Source organism: Oncorhynchus mykiss, chromosome 1 (assembly GCF_013265735.2).
Source record: "Oncorhynchus mykiss isolate Arlee chromosome 1, USDA_OmykA_1.1, whole genome shotgun sequence".
Taxonomy (NCBI): domain Eukaryota; kingdom Metazoa; phylum Chordata; class Actinopteri; order Salmoniformes; family Salmonidae; genus Oncorhynchus; species Oncorhynchus mykiss.
Window position 1 is genome coordinate 54,323,146 of NC_048565.1, and position 16,864 is coordinate 54,340,009.

General features: G+C 43.9%; 1 protein-coding gene across 4 annotated transcripts in view; it reads right to left on the reverse strand.

The window, feature by feature from the left end:
- The window catches only part of LOC110525355 (activating molecule in BECN1-regulated autophagy protein 1), a 45,978-nt gene that overhangs the window by 15,096 nt on the left and 14,018 nt on the right, over nucleotides 1-16,864 (reverse strand). For all 4 annotated transcript variants that reach the window (XM_021605410.2, XM_021605403.2, XM_021605396.2 and 1 more), the window contains exons 5-13: nucleotides 16,519-16,691; nucleotides 16,280-16,346; nucleotides 14,417-16,116; nucleotides 13,952-14,038; nucleotides 13,562-13,747; nucleotides 10,023-10,204; nucleotides 9,491-9,601; nucleotides 8,768-8,956; nucleotides 7,277-7,431 (exon numbers count right to left, since the gene is read on the reverse strand). In XM_021605410.2, the coding sequence (XP_021461085.2) occupies nucleotides 7,277-7,431; nucleotides 8,768-8,956; nucleotides 9,491-9,601; nucleotides 10,023-10,204; nucleotides 13,562-13,747; nucleotides 13,952-14,038; nucleotides 14,417-16,116; nucleotides 16,280-16,346; nucleotides 16,519-16,691 (2,850 nt within the window). The remainder of the gene's footprint in view (nucleotides 1-7,276; nucleotides 7,432-8,767; nucleotides 8,957-9,490; nucleotides 9,602-10,022; nucleotides 10,205-13,561; nucleotides 13,748-13,951; nucleotides 14,039-14,416; nucleotides 16,117-16,279; nucleotides 16,347-16,518; nucleotides 16,692-16,864) is intronic.

Sequence of the window (16,864 nt, forward strand, 5' to 3'; positions counted from 1 at the left end):
CATATTGCTCACCTGCTGCAGAGGGACAAGAGAGAGCCATGAGAAAACAAAATTGGCTCCCTATTTAAAAAGAAGATGGAGAACAAGATATGAAGTAAAAATACTTTTGGTGCAGGTACAGCCAACTACAGCAAAAATAATATTGCGATATTGCCAAAACGATACATCAACCAAAATAATATCCTGATATGTAACTGTATGGTTTTGTTCCACCATCACTAGTGAATAGGTGGAATATGATTGTTATTGGTCAGATTTGAGGCAGTTCTATAGGAAATAATGGGTACTTCAAGCTGCATTATTTAACTTTTTGTTGTGACTGACCAAATTCACAAAGAAATGTGAGTTATAGATCTGTCATTCTCATTGAAAGCAAGTCTAAGAAGTGGTAGATCTGTTCTATGTGCGCTATTCCTTCTCTTCCCGATCTTAAGTTCAGTTTTGGCGTCTTTTACTTTCCTTTTTGTACACCAGCTTCAAACAGCTGAAAATACAGTATTTTTGGTAATGGAAAATATATTTCATAGTGGTTTGGATGGTACAATGATTCTATACACCAGTGGTTCCCAAACTGTGGGGCGTACCCTGTCAGCAGAGGCGGGCCGGGCCGGGTTGGAACACCTGTATTTGGGGATTTTCATTCTTTCATTCATTCATTCTTTCTTCTCTGCAGATCCTCTCAATCTCTGTCAGTTTTGATTGGGAGCGTCGCTGCACAGCTATTTTCAGGTCTCTCCAGAGATGTTCGATTGGGTTAAAGTCCGGGATCTGGCTGGGCCACTCAACGACATTCACAAACTTGTGCCGAAGCCACTCCTGCATGGTCTTGGCTGTGTGCTTAGGGTCATTTTCCTGTTGGAATGTGAACCTTCTAGCAGTTTATCATCAAGCATCTCTGGACTTTGCTTCATTCATCTTTCCCTCGATCCTGACTAGTCTTCCAGTCCCTGCTGCTGAAAAACATCCCCACAGCATGATGCTGCCACCACCATGCTTCACCGTAGGGATGGTGCCAGGATTCCTTCAGGCCAAAGAGTTCAATGTTGGTTTCATCAGACCAGAGAACCTCTCATGGTCTAAGAGTCCTTTAGGTGCTTTTTGGCAAACTCCAAGTGGGCTGTCATGTGCCTTTTACCTCCCTGACCAAGGCCCTTCTTCCCCGAATGCTCAGTTTGGCCGGGCGGCCAGCTCTAGGAAGAGTCTTGGTGGTTCCAAACTTCTTCCATTTAAGAATGATGGAGGCCAATGTGTTCTTGGGGACCACCAATGCTGCAGAAATGTTTTGGTACCCTTTGTGCCTCAACACAATCCTGTCTCAGAGCTCTGCGGACAATTCCTTCAACCTCATGGCTTGGTTTCTGCTCTGACATGAACTGTCAACTGTGGGACCTTATATAGACAGGTGTGTGCCTTTCCAAATCAGGTCCAATCAATTGAATTTACCATAGGTGGACATCAATCAAGTTGTAGAAACATCACAAGGATGATAAATGGAATTTATCACAAGTCTCATAGCAAAGACATTTGCAAAAATGTCTAAAAAACTGTTTTTGCTTTGTCAAATTTAGAAAAACTCCATAACGTAACAAAATCTAGTTTGAGAAACAGATGCCTCACACAAGTCCTCAACTGGCAGCTTCATTAAATAGTACCCCCAAAACACCAATCTCAACGTCAAGAGTGAAGAGGCGACTCCTGGATGCTGGCCTTCTAGGCAGAGTTCCTCTGTCCAGTGTCTGTGTTCTTTTGCCCATCTTAATCTTTTATTGGCCAGTCTGAGATATGGCATATTCATTGCAACACTGCCTAGAAGGCCAACATCCCGGAGTCACCTCTTCACTGTTGACATTGAGACTGGTTTTGCGGGTATTTTTTAATGAAGCTGCCAGTTGAGGACTTGTGTGAGGCGTCTGTTTCTCAAACTAGACACTCTAATGTACTTGTCCTCTTGCTCAGTTGTGCACTGGGGCCTCCCACTCCTCTTTCTATTCTGGTTAGAGACAGTTTGCGCTGTTCTGTGAAGGGGGTAGGACACAGCGTTGAACGAGATCTTCAGTTTCTTGGCAATTTCTCACATGGAATAGCCTTAATTTCTCAGAACAAGAATAGACTGACGAGTTTCAGAAGAAAGTTATTTGTTTCTGGCCATTTTGAGCCTGTTATCAAACCCACAAATGCTAATGCTCCAGACACTCAACTAGTCTAAAGAATGTCAGTTTTATTGCTTCTTAAATGAGCACAATAGTTTTCAGCTGTGCTAACATAATTGCAAAAGGGTTTTCTAATAATCAATTTGCCTTTTAGAATGATAAACTTGGATTAGCTAACACAACGTGCCATTGGAACACAGGAGCGATGGTTGCTGATAATAGGCCTCTGTACGCCTTTGTAGATATTCAGTTTGATAAAAATCGGCAGGTTCCAGCTACAATAGTCATTTACAACATAACAATGTATTTCTGATCCATTTGATGTTATTTTAATGGACAAAAAATGTGCTTTTCTTTCAAAAACAATGACATTTCTAAGAGACCCCAAACTTTTGAAAAGTAGTGTATGAGACAGGCAAATACCTTTCACTGAGCTGTGTAAAGATAGACTGACAGGGGTGAGACAATTAATTGTAATTTATCTTAATGTTATTTTGCTGTTTACAGGTGCACTATACTTCTGACCCAATGCAGCCAGGTCCCATCTACTTTTTAACTCTTGAAAGTGTTGCTTGTTTGGTGTCTGCTGTGAAGGAATACCACAACAAGTGAACTACTTGATTGACGAAGGCGTCATCCAGCAAAAGGCAGCAGCGCAGTCATGTGAAGGACAGCAATTTGATAGGAGTCAACATCCAACAGCTGGTTAGACTGGAGTATGGTACAGTGCTGGTGGAAAGCTATGGCTGGCATCAACACCTGACTCCGTACTTCAGGTCGCTGCCATAGATCAAGCAGTATCAGCACTTCAGGTGAATACCATTTTCATTGCATTGTATGAGGTTTTTCTTCTTATCTAAACTTGGGAGATGAATTGATGTTGTAATGTCTTCTGCATTTCTTTTGTTATTTCCTGTTTTTACAGCTTTGATGCTCTGGAGCCTGGTGTTGTCGCCAAGGCATGTTCAGACTGTAGGGACCAGGTTTCAGCTGCTGTGCAACACTGACATCTTTCCTCCCATAGATGGTCTGCCTGTATAAGCACCACCTGGACTGGACACAGCTAGACAAACTTACTTTGAGAAGATCACAGAGTTTTGCGACGATGAATGACTCTCTCCTAACACACTACTACAATTGTTTATTTTATTTTATCCTGCTGCTCAGCCACCTTACCCCTTATTGTAGGCATATACAGTGGGGCAAAAAAGTATTTAGTCAGCCACCAATTGTGCAAGTTCTCCACTTAAAAAGATGAGAGAGGCCTGTAATTTTCATCATAGGTACACTTCAACTATGACAGACAAAATGAGAAAAGAAATCCAGAAAATCACATTGTAGGATTTTTTATTAATTTATTTGCAAATTATGGTGGAAAATATGTATTTGGTCAATAACAAAAGTTTATCTCAATACTTTGTTATATACCATTTGTTGGCAATGACAGAGGTCAAATGTTTTCTGTAAGTCTTCACAAGGTTTTCACACACTGTTGCTGGTATTTTGGCCCATTCCTCCATGCAGATCCCCTCTAGAGCAGTGATATGTTTTGGGGCTGTTGCTGGGCAACACAGACTTTCAACTCCCTTCAAAGATTTTCTATGGGGTTGAGATCTGGAGACTGGCTAGGCCACTCCAGGACCTCGAAATGCCTCTTACGAAGCCACTCCTTCGTTGCCCGGGCGGTGTGTTCGGGATCATTGTCATGCTGAAAGACTCAGCCACGTTTCATCTTCAATGCCCTTGCTGATGGAAGGAGGTTTTCACTCAAAATCTCACGATACATGGCCCCATTCATTCTTTCCTTTACACGGATCAGTCGTTCTGGTCCCTTTGCAGAAAAACAGCCCCAAAGCATGATGTTTCCACCCCCATGCTTCACAGTAGGTATGGTGTTCTTTGGATGCAACTCAGCATTCTTTGTCCTCCAAACACGACGAGTTGAGTTTTTAACAAAAAGTTATATTTTGGTTTAATCTGACCATATGACATTCTCCCAATCTTCTTCTGTATCATCCAAATGCTCTCTAGCAAACTTCAGATGGGCCTGGACATGTACTGGCTTAAGCAGGGGGACACGTCTGGCACTGCAGGATTTGAGTCCCTGGCGGCGTGGTGTTACTGATGGTAGGCTTTGTTACTTTGGTCCCAGCTCTCTGCAGGTCATTCACTAGGTCCCCCCGTGTGGTTCTGGGATTTTTGCTCACTGTTCTTGTGATAGTTTTGACCCCACGGGGTGAGATCTTGCGTGGAGCCCCAGATCTAGGGAGATTATCAGTGGTCTTGTATGTCTTCCATTTCTTAATAATTGCTCCCACAGTTAATTTCTTCAAACCAAGCTGCTTACCTATTGCAGATTCAGTCTTCCCAGCCTGGTGTCCTTTGACAGCTCTTTGGTCTTGGCCATAGTGGAGTTTGGAGTGTGACTGTTTGAGGTTGTGGACAGGTGTCTTTTATACTGATAACAAGTTCAAACAGGTGCCATTAATACAGGTAACAAGTGGAGGACAGAGGAGCCTCTTAAAGAAGAAGTTACAGGTCTGTGAGAGCCAGAAATCTTGCTTGTTTGTAGGTGACCAAATACTTATTTTCCACCATAATTTGCAAATAAATTCATTAAAAACCCTACAATGTGATTTTCTGGATTTTTTTTCTCATTTTGTCTGTCATAGTTGAAGTGTACCTATGATTAAAATTACAGGCCTCTCTCATTTTTTTAAGTGGGAGAACTTGCACAATTGGTGGCTGACTAAATACTTTTTTGCCCCACTGTAACTACCTTTCACTGATATCGTTATTGATATTGTTCTTCTACATACTGTATATTATTTGATTTATATTGACACTATCTATTACTGATATCGCTACTATTCAAGTAACCATTTGACTGTACCATTTACACCATCTGTAAAGACCCATCTACTTAGCGAGATGTGGCCAGTTGTGTCAAGTACTTAAGTAAAAATACTTTCAAGTACTACTTAAGTATTTTTTGGAGGTATCTGTACTTTACTATTTATATATTTGGCAACTTTTACTTCACTACATTTCGAAATAAAATAATGTACTTTTTAGTCCATACATTTTCCCTGACAACCAAAAGTACTCGTTACATTTTGACAGGAAAATTGTCCAATTCACACACTTATCAAGAGAACATCCCTGGTCATCCCTACTGCATCTGATCTGCATCACTAAACACAAATGCTTTGTTTGTAAATTGTCTGAGTGTTGGAGTGTGCCCCTGGCTATCCGTCAATAAAAAATGTAATTGTGCCGTCTGGTTTGCTAATAAAAGGAATTTGAAATGATTTATACTTTTACTTTTGATACTTAACTACATTTTAGCAATTCCATTTACTTTTGATACATAAGTATTTTTAAAACCAAAAACTTTGACTTTTACTCAAGTAGTATTTTACTGGGTGACTTTTATTTTTACTTCAGTCATTTTCTATTAAGGTATCTTTACAATTTAGTACTTTTTCCACCAGATGTGGCTGGGGATTATAGCATTTCTTTCACATGACCAATCAATTTAGACAAGTGTGTCTGGGTAAGCGTCATCTAATATTTCTAAAATATTTTTTATCTGAACACTTTCTGTTTACCTGGAATTTTCCCTTATTGTAGGCTACTACCTTTAATCTTTACTATACTACTCACTGTTTAGCACATGACCTCACATGTGAATCCTTAAAGAGATGGATGGGGCTGGGTGGGTGTGAACAATGCTGCATGGGTGTTGACAAAGGAGTGCTCTCCAGTAGGTACCAAAATATTCAAAGGCACTTTTCTCAAAAATTAGTTTACAAGTTTAGCAACTTTCAAAGAATAATTTCTTTCCCAGTGTTCCTCAAATGCAGTGTAAGATATACCATTTTGTAGCTCTGAGTCTTTACTTTTATCCATGTAAAAATGTTGCTAGATAAGACCGATTTGAGCCAGTTGGTCACAAATGAGTAGAATTGATTGAAATAAGCTTTAAACCTAAATTGGCATCCAAAACAGCAATTATCCAAGAAATATGTTTCACAAGGTATATACTACCTTGTGAAACATCATGAGAATGGCTGCAAGTGTTTAGATAAGCATGAGATTCTCTTTTTTCATCCTATTTATTGAATATCGGAAAAATGATCGGCCAATACAAATATAGAATTTAAAAGATCAACATCGGCCAATAATATAAGTCAACCGATATATCGGTCAGGATCTACAGTACCAGTCAAAAGTTTGGACACATGTACTCATTCAAGGGTTTTTCTTAATTTGTACTATTTTCTACATTGTAGAATAATAGTGAATACATCAAAACTATGAAATAACACATGGAATCATGTAGTATCCCAAAAAGTGTTAAACAAATCAAAATATATTTCATATTTGAGATTCTTCAAAGTAGCCACCCTTTGCCTCGATGACATCTTTACATGCTGACCCAAACCAGACGCGCACGCGTGCCTGAGTGCGCCATCGCGTCACTGAGTGCGCCATCGCATGTTGATTTTGTACCCTCACACTCGCATTCTCTCACATTCTCTCAACCACGCATTCTCTCAACCAGCCTCACCTGGAATGCTTTTCCAACAGTCTTGAAGGAGTTCCCACAGATGTTGAGCACTCGTTGGCTGAATAATTCCTTGTGTGTTATTTCATAGTTTTGATGTCTTCACTATTATTATACAATGTAGAAAATAGTAAAAAATTAAGAAAAACCCTTGAATGAGTAGGTGAGTCCAAACATTTGACTGGTACTGTATATATTTCATGAGCCTTCTTATATTTCCTTGATATATGACACTTCAAAATATGACACTTCACACACTGTGTGTTTTTTCTCATTCATGAATGTGTTATTCAATGCGTTTCTATAGTAAAGGCCAAACTCAATATTTCATCACATTTTTTATTTTTCTTGGACACCTATATGGATCCTAAAATGCAAAATCAAATAGCCAAATGATCCATGGTATGACCATCTTAAACCCCCCCTACTTATCCTACTATGTTCTCCCTCATTGTTGACCTCCACACCCACACACTACTGACATAGGTTAACAGCAACATGTAACCAGGGTCATGTTCACTATGGAATACAACAGAAACAAAAATATTTTTCTCACCCTGATGGAGGTCTCGCCGCCGTGGGGCTGCTGCAGCCGGAACACTTGCGCCACCATGTGGTCAGTGGAGGGATGTAGCAGGATCCTGCGAGATGCTAGGCCCACCATCACGTAGCAGCCCATGGGAGACAGGCTCACCGAGATGGCATTGGGACCTGAGGGAGAAGAAAGACAAACTGACAAGGTTGGTAAGATTCTTCTAGGTTAATATTGTAGTATAGTTTAGGTTCACTAAAAATAATATCCTCTTTTGTGCACTAATTTATTAGATTCAATGTTTTATACTCAACAGAAATATAAACGTTCCATGTTTCATGAGTTGAAATAAAAGTGTTCCATAAGCACAAAAAGCTTATTTCTCCAACATTTTGTGCACAAATTTGTTTACATCCCTGCTAGTGAGCATTTCTCCTTTGCCAAGATAATCCATCCACTTTACAGGTGTGGCATATAAAGTAGCTGATTCAATAGCATGATCATTACACAGGTGTACCTTGTGCTGGGGGCAATTAAAGGCCACTAAAATGTGCAGTTTTGTCCCACAACACAATGCAACAGATGTCTCACGTTTGGAGGGAGCGTGCAATTGGCATGCTGACTGCAGGAATGTCCACCAGACCTGTTGCCAGAGAATTGAATGTTAATTTCTCTACCATAAGCCGCCTCCAATGTTGTTTTAGAGAATTTGGTAGTACGTCCAACCGGCCTCACAGCCATAGACCACATGTAACCACGCCAGCCCAGGACCTACACATCCGGCTTCTTCACCTGCAGGATCATCTGAGACCAGCCACCCAGACAGCTGATGAAACTGAGGGTTATTTATTTCTTTAATAAAGACGTTGTGAAGGGAAAACCAAATTCTGATTGACTGGGCCTGGCTCCCAAGTGGGTGGGTCACCCATGGCTGTGCCCCTTCCCAGTCATGTGAAGTCCATAGATTAGGGCCTAATGAATTTATTTACATTGACTGATTTCCTCATATGAACTGTAACTCAGTAAAATCATTGATATTGTTGCACATTGCATTTATATTTTTGTTCAGTATAGATTCTCTAGTTCAGTGTCGCAAACCTCTCCTCAAGTACCCCCAGACGTTCCACGCATTTGTCGTATTCCAGAACTAGCAAACCTGATTCAACTAATGAGGTGATTAGTTGAACAATGGAATCAGGTCTGCCATCACTGGAATACCTGGAATACATGGATTGGCCGGGGGTACTTGAAGAAAAGGTTTGGGAAAGACTGCTATAGTTCTATCCTGGAAGTCAAGTCCATGACGGCAATACTTTCTAAATAATATATAGCAATAATATCCCATTTAGCAAACTCTTTTATCCAAAGTGACTTTTATCCATGCATGCATACATTATTTAAGTACAGATAAATTGATCCCACTGGAAACCAACCGGGAATCAAACCCACTATCCTGGCGTTGCAAGTACCATGCTCTACCAATTAAGCTACAGAGGACCACGTGATATGACTTACCAAATCTCTTGGTGTAGAGCATCTCCCCCAGGTTGTGAGGGGCCAGGGAGTACACGGCCAGGATGCCCTCGTCAGGGAAGCCCCGCTGGCTGCTAGGTATGAACACGGCCAGGAGCAGCCCGTCCGCTGAGATGTCACAACTGGCGTCGTTGTATATCTTACAGTTTGGCACCAGCACATTCACAGAGGCTGGAGGGGTGTGGAATACACTCAAGCACGCAGGCACACACAGGATGTCAATACTACAGTTTAATTTTGCACACACACATGCATACACACTTTGTTATTCTATCTTTGTGGGGACCTAAAATGTATTTCCATTCAAAATCATATTTTCCCTAACACAAACCCTAACCCCTCACCCTAATGCCGACCCTAATTTTAACCTTAACCGTAAACCTAACTCCTAAGCTGAAAATAGCTTTTGTCCTCATGGGGACGTGGGAAATGTCCCCACGACGGCGAATTGTCCTGGTTTTACTATTCTTGTGGGGACCTAAAATGCCCAGAAATCCCCACAAGAATAGGATAACACACACGTCAATACTACGCAATTAGGGCAAGAAAACAAGATGGGGCTTGTTTAGGATCATGTAACGTTACAGAATGTTTAGAGAAGTGCATTGTGTAGAACAGATACGACTGCCTGTCAGATGGAATATGGAATCATGGCATCTTGATTCATTCTATTTCTACCTGCAACATTCTGAACATTTCACATACCGTTGCTGATCTCAGGCAGGTCGAATTTGGTGAAGTCCCACCACTGCAGCCGGTAGGTGGTGTTGGCTATGTTACTAGCCACCGCCGACTGGCCGTCCCCGATGGAGGCACCTGAGAGACAGGAGAAAAACATTTTGGTCAGTGGAAAAGAGCATTGGAAGTGAAGTAGGAAAAGGACTGGCTACCATTATTGCAGACAGCAGAAATGAACACAATCAAATGGATAACATTGAGATGTATGAGAGCAGTCAACAAGTCAGTTGTTGCACTTGTTGCACACTTAAACTGTACTGCGCTAGCTTGGATATCCTCTTCTACACCTTTCAGAATGGTTCCACCAACTATAAAGGATGGGTAATCAGGCCAGTGAAATACAGCTCAGCTTGACACAGTATTGGTTTAAGGGTTTTAAAGTGCACTCGTCTTATAGACCACTATAATAATGATGACATGAGTACAGGACAATTGGATCACTTCAAACCACATGCTCTATAAGCAGAGTGCACTTTAGTGGGACAATCTTGGTTATTACCTGCTAAGACTCTGTTGACAGAGGAGTGAGTGGCAAGGCCAGGCTGTCCCCTCTCGTGGAAGATCCCAGCGTAGGGCAGATACTCAGGCAACAGGAACCGCCGGGGAACAAAGCGCCCCAGCGAAGGAGCAGACATCCTGGCGTTGCGCGGTGTTCTGTGCCTCGTCCTGTCGCCGTTATCACTGTTAAACACACCCACAGTTATTGGGAAAACAGAGGCTATTGGGAGACTTGTGGTGAAGCTAAGGGTTCAAAGTAGGATCATTGAACTCTGATTTCAAGACTAGTCCACCTCCCACACCATCGGTTGTGTAGATGCAGCTATATGCCTCAACCAAAATGAATAGAATAGATAAGCAACATAAATCTGGACAGTATATGGTTCTTATCTTTTCCAACAAGATGGCCTGGGACATCTACTTAACCCATTTTATCCCCTCCTCCACTTATTTCAACAGAAGACAACTTTGAGGTCTGAAAACAACTGGCATAATTTGATTGAAGAGGGTAATATCCCTTTAAAAAAGGTGGAATCCTTATTTTCTACATCCATATTTGGACCTATAAATTAATTACAGTGCCTTGCAAAAGTATTCGGCCCCCTTGAACTTTGCGACCTTTTGCCACATTTCAGGCTTCAAACATAAAGATATAAAACTGTATTTTTTTGTGAAGAATCAACAACAAGTGGGACACAATCATGAAGTGGAACGACATTTATTGGATATTTCAAACTTTTTTAACAAATCAAAAACTGAAAAATTGGGCGTGCAAAATTATTCAGCCCCTTTACTTTCAGTGCAGCAAACTCTCTCCAGAAGTTCAGTGAGGATCTCTGAATGATCCAATGTTGACCTAAATGACTAATGATGATAAATACAATCCACCTGTGTGTAATCAAGTGTCTGTATAAATGCACCTGCACTGTGATAGTCTCAGAGCTCCGTTAAAAGCGCAGAGAGCATCATGAAGAACAAGGAACACACCAGGCAGGTCCGAGATACTGTTGTGAAGAAGTTTAAAGCCGGATTTGGATACAAAAAGATTTCCCAAGCTTTAAACATCCCAAGGAGCACTGTGCAAGCGATAAAATTGAAATGGAAGGAGTATCAGACCACTGCAAATCTACCAAGACCTGGCCGTCCCTCTAAACTTTCAGCTCATACAAGGAGAAGACTGATCAGAGATGCAGCCAAGAGGCCCATGATCACTCTGGATGAACTGCAGAGATCTACAGCTGAGGTGGGAGACTCTGTCCATAGGACAACAATCGTATATTGCACAAATCTGGCCTTTATGGAAGAGTGGCAAGAAGAAAGCCATTTCTTAAAGATATCCATAAAAAGTGTTGTTTAAAGTTTGCCACAAGCCACATGGGAGACACACCAAACATGTGGAAGAAGGTGCTCTGGTCAGATGAAACCAAAATTGAACTTTTTGGCAACAATGCAAAACGTTATGTTTGGCGTAAAAGCAACACAGCTGAACACACCATCCCCACTGTCAAACATGGTGGTGGCAGCATCATGGTTTGGGCCTGCTTTTCTTCAGCAGGGACAGGGAAGATGGTTAAAATTGATGGGAAGATGGATGGAGCCAAATACAGGACCATTCTGGAGGAAAACCTGATGGAGTCTGCAAAAGACCTGAGACTGGGACGGAGATTTGTCTTCCAACAAGACAATGATCCAAAACATAAAGCAAAATCTACAATGGAATGGTTCAAAAATAAACATATCCAGGTGTTAGAATGGCCAAGTCAAAGTCCAGACCTGAATCCAATCGAGAATCTGTGGAAAGAACTGAAAACTGCTGTTCACAAATGCTCTCCATCCAACCTCACTGAGCTCGAGCTGTTTTGCAAGGAGGAATGGGAAAAAATGTCAGTCTCTCGATGTGCAAAACTGATAGAGACATACCCCAAGCGACTTACAGCTGTAATCGCAGCAAAAGGTGGCGCTACAAAGTATTAACTTAAGGGGGCTGAATAATTTTGCACGCCCAATTTTTCAGTTTTTGATTTGTTAAAAACGTTTGAAATATCCAATAAATGTCGTTCCACTTCATGATTGTGTCCCACTTGTTGTTGATTCTTCACAAAAAAATACAGTTTTATATCTTTATGTTTGAAGCCTGAAATGTGGCAAAAGGTCGCAAAGTTCAAGGGGGCCGAATACTTTCGCAAGGCACTGTATATATATTAATTATATATACATTGATTATTAAAGAATATAATATATATAACCTCATGAGCTTAGTTCGATTGTCATACCCCATCAGAACCCAAAATATAAGCGTGTTTAACTCCAATGTTTCCAACATGAACTCATCCATTGACTTTTTGTCGACATTTAAAACATAGAAAACAGATGCGACAATTGCCTGCTATGGTGCAGTCTTGTGTCGATAAAAACAGCTGGATGTAAGGACATTATAACTAAACAATAAAACTTATGTTTCCATTATTGTTTCCATTAACCATTTAGGCAAATTGTGCATTTAAAAAATTGGCGACAGCCTGCATGCACTACCACCGATCTGTCCTTACATCCATATCTCTATCTATGAATTTGAAAGTGGTAACATTTCTCCAGCTCCATCCCTCAGTTATTTACCAAAACAGAGGCGGCGTGACCGCTTTTTTACTGTTTCAATTAAGGATTCTAGCTTTAAGGGGCCGGGGCCCGGTTTCCCATCATTAGAACCTTCATAGAAGCATCGTTAAATCTCTGGAGCAGTTTCCCAAAACCATCATTATTAACCTTGCACCTGAAAACGCTCATAATCTAACGCCTGCCTCAGACCACTCGTAGAACAGCTAAGTGCATCGTTAGATACTGTTTTGCCCTTCCGCGTTACTTTCTACACAGAAGATCTCTGCTGAACATAGAAACACACGGTTCATCCTTCTCTCTGAGACCGCCGATAACTTCAGAACAAAGTTGACTACAAATACAAAGTTGCAATTTCTACCAACAACCAATGTATAAAAAGATGCTTCAAAATGAAAACCGAGATAACAGAAATAAAATATAAACAGTATGCCATAGACCTATTTCAATCATATTGAAATACATTTCATGTTCAATCAATTTAGTTATATTATAATACTTGTTATTGTCTGTAATTTGTCTCAATATAGTTCATGTCTAGCCTAACATGTGTGCAATGATGTGCCAAATCTGTGATTTAGTGAATTATTATCGGGCAAGCCTTAGAATAAGCCACCTCAATATTCACGGCCATAGGTGATAATATTTTTCTTGGAGCTGATCATCAGTATTGTGGAATAATTATAATGTTAAAAGATTTAAATGGAGAAAGCTGATCCGAGAGCAGCACTCCCTTTCTTTCGACCCTATCAATATCGACACATGCCTCAATGACGCACTTAGCAAACGTTTTCTCTGCTTGGTGTTTTGGGAAACGCAATTTACATCTTGGGCCGTTGTAGGAAAGATGCATCGTTAAAACACATGTAAGACTAAGTTCAATCACTATCAGGCAACCGGACCCAGGATGGGTTGCCGCCAACTCACTCTAGCTCCTCAAACTCCACGTCGCTGTTCTCAATGGCGGCCGAGGGGTTGCCGGCAGGGCTGTCCGACGAGGAGGAGAGTGTCCTCAGCCGGTTCTGCTGGTAGCGCAGCGAGCGCTGGCGAATACTATCCCGCCTTGACAGGTACTGAATCATCCTCTGGGCATAGTACGCAGCCGGGGACAACCTGACGAAAAAATAACCGCAGATAGAAGGGTTCAATGGGAGATTACAGCTGTAGGGTTCATAGTAGGCTTGCAAAATTCCAGAAACTTTACCCAAATTTTCAGGTTGTTAACACACCTGGAAACTTAAGGATCTTTTCAACCTTACTCAATGGGTTTTGTCCTTTCAAAGATGATACAATTTTAATTGGGGTTAAGATTGGTACCTGGCGGGGTCTGGGTAGATAGGGTGGTCTCGGGATCCTCCCATGTCGTAGCGGGAGAGAGAGAGGAGGGAGGACTCCAACAGCCTTCTGTGAATAAACCCACCAAGCAATGGATCAGCAATTAATCTCCTCTGCAAAGGGAGTGTATTTGGTTTATACAAATACAACTATTTGGACAATATAAGTCTATCACGGAAATACTGCGTAAAGCAGACCAGTAGTCACTTGCTGTAATGTTATCATGCCAGAGTGGATCACTAGATAAAGTGAGACAAGTGGTGTTCAGTAGATACCAAACTGAAGAAAACAGTCCGAAACAGAGTGGTACAATATGAGCTCATTCAATAAGAAATGCTCATTTTCATTTTCAAAATATTTTGTTGCGGTGTGCCCTACTAAACAGGACCCTGGTCTGAGCGAAAAACAACACCACAGAGACTACCAAGGCCTTTCTCATTACTCTACCTTCTCAGAGAGTCCTCATCCGGGTTATCCACAGGCATTTCCTGGCTTAAGGCCTCTGACGGTGCGTCGGTGGAGCGGCTGGAGGCGGCCTGGCGATAGACGCGCTCCCACTGGCCTGTCTCCTGGTTGAACACCAGGCCCACTGTCTGCTCCCCGGGCTGGGCAGAGGACGACGCAATGGTGGGGAAGGGCATGGCCGCAACGTGAGGGCCTGGGGAGGGCTGTAGCTCGCTGGGCTCAGGGGGTTGGGCTACCCTCCTCTCCCTCTCTTGGGGATGGGGGTGTGGATCCCGGCTCCGTGATGATGCATGGGGCTCCTCATAGGCAGGGCTGGGGGGCTGCCGCCAGGGAGAGCTGGGGCCCTCCTGCGTGGAGACAGCGGAGGTGGAGGACGCTGGGCTGGTGCGCTCCCAGCGTTGGGAGTCGTGGTTGAAGGTGAGCAGGTTGTGGCAGGCCCGGCAGCGGTTCAGGTGGCCCCGGGAGGAGTGGGCGGCGCTAGAGAAGGGAGGGGGGTTGTTCTCGGTAGGGGCAGGTGGGGGTGGCTGGGGCTGGTAGTGGGAGGACACGGAGGGCCCAGGTCTCTCTGGGTCTATGTTGTTGTTGAGCAGCTCCTGCATCTGCTCCTGGCCGCCCTCCCCTCCCCCGACATCCATGCTGGCGGCCCCCAGCGGCAACTCCAGGTCCTGCATGCGGTCGAACTCCATGAAGTAGCGGCTAAGATTGCACTGGAGCACATTGCGGAACGAGGCCGGGTTGCTGCGCGTGCCATCCCAGAAAGGGTGGTGCCCACTGCTGGAGCCCACCCCTCCTCCACCACCACTTCCTCCTCTCTGATTGGCCACAGGGCTGGGGCCAAGTTCGGCGCCCGGCTGCGGGGGGAAGCCTCGTCCCTCGGTGGCGGAGGTGTAGACGGGGGACTGGGAGGAGCCGTCTTGCTGCCGCAGCACTGACAGCAGGCTGACAGAAGATGAGCTGGTCCGGGGGGGCAGCATCCCACCCCCAACACCACCCATACTCCCTCCACTGCTCCATCCACTTCCGGCCCCATTCTCTGAGCTTCTCATGTTTAGCAGGCTGCGTGTCCAGTCAGGTCCGGGCAGAGGGCGGGATGGGGGTTGGTGGTTGGCGGGCGGGGCCAACAGCTGCTGGCTCAGGGGCTGGCTGGCCACGTGGGTGGTAGGCACGGCGCGGTGCAGGGAGCTGCCGGCACTGTAGTAGACTGTAGTGAAGGCCGAGGGCCGCTGCTGGGCTCCAGTGGGCTCTGAAGGCTGCCGGGGCTCCGTACGGGCCGAAAAGGTGGAAGCGTGGGGGGCTGGCTGAGAGGCCACCTGGGGAAGCTCGGGGTGGACAACAGGCCTGGAGGTGGAGGGACCCTCCCCCAGAGAGGGGCTGCGGTTGGCCATGCAGCGGCTGCAGAGGCACACCATGCCCAGGTGCTGGGTGCAACCTGGGTAGGGCAGTCCACGGTCCTGCGAGGCTGGGTACTGGCCCAAAGGCATGCTGGGAGGCTCACCGCTGCCCTCTCCGCCAGGGCGGGAAGCATCCCCCCCAGCTTGCGCCCCCGACGAGCGTGATGACAGGATGTGCAGGAAGTTGTGGAGGATTGGCGTGCGGCGTACAGGCTGGGAGGGCAGGAAGGAGCGCTGGCGGAAGTGGGGCATCTCCACACTGTCCATGGGGACCTCGGACTCATCATCATTCTACAGAACATATTAGGGTACAGTCATCTTGAATGTTTAAGGGTATTAGGGTACAGCCATGTTTTTAAGGCTTTGAGCAGATTCTTTCATTTCTAGACAGAAAACAATGTGCCTTATTCCCAACTCAGCATGACGTTCAGGCACTAAGCGACGAATGACTCACCTGCTGGTTGGAGGGGTTCACAATAGCCGTCAGAAGATTGTGCCCCAAAGGATCAAACCTCACCAACCTGAGAGAGATGGAGCAAACCATACATGTTCACTACACTGGGGGTTGTTGCATGTGAATGGAACATAAATGTTTAGACATTTTGTACATATTTAAAATCCATCTTCCTGAAATATGTCACACAGAATGAAATAGAACACAATATAAATAATTGTGCCTAAATGGTGTCCCACCTGACTCTTTCAGTCTCACTGCCGGTTTTGACCACGGCGAAGGGCTCGGGCCGACTCCAGTCCCAGAAGTGTAGCTCATTGTTGGTGGCGATGAGGAGGAGCTGGGCGGTGGGGTGGAAGGTAAGCGAGGCAATGGCAACGTTGCTCTCTGTGAACCAGCTCTCACTGCCACCCTGCAGAAACAAACACAAGAAGGGGGTTTAATAGAGAAAGAAACAAGAACGGTACGGCAATACTGGATAGAAAACATTTGCCTGATGTTTACGGAATGCGGACTGCTGTGATCAGGGTTTATCAACTAGGCAACCAATAGCAACACATTGAAGATGGAAAAGTTTCCTTATGA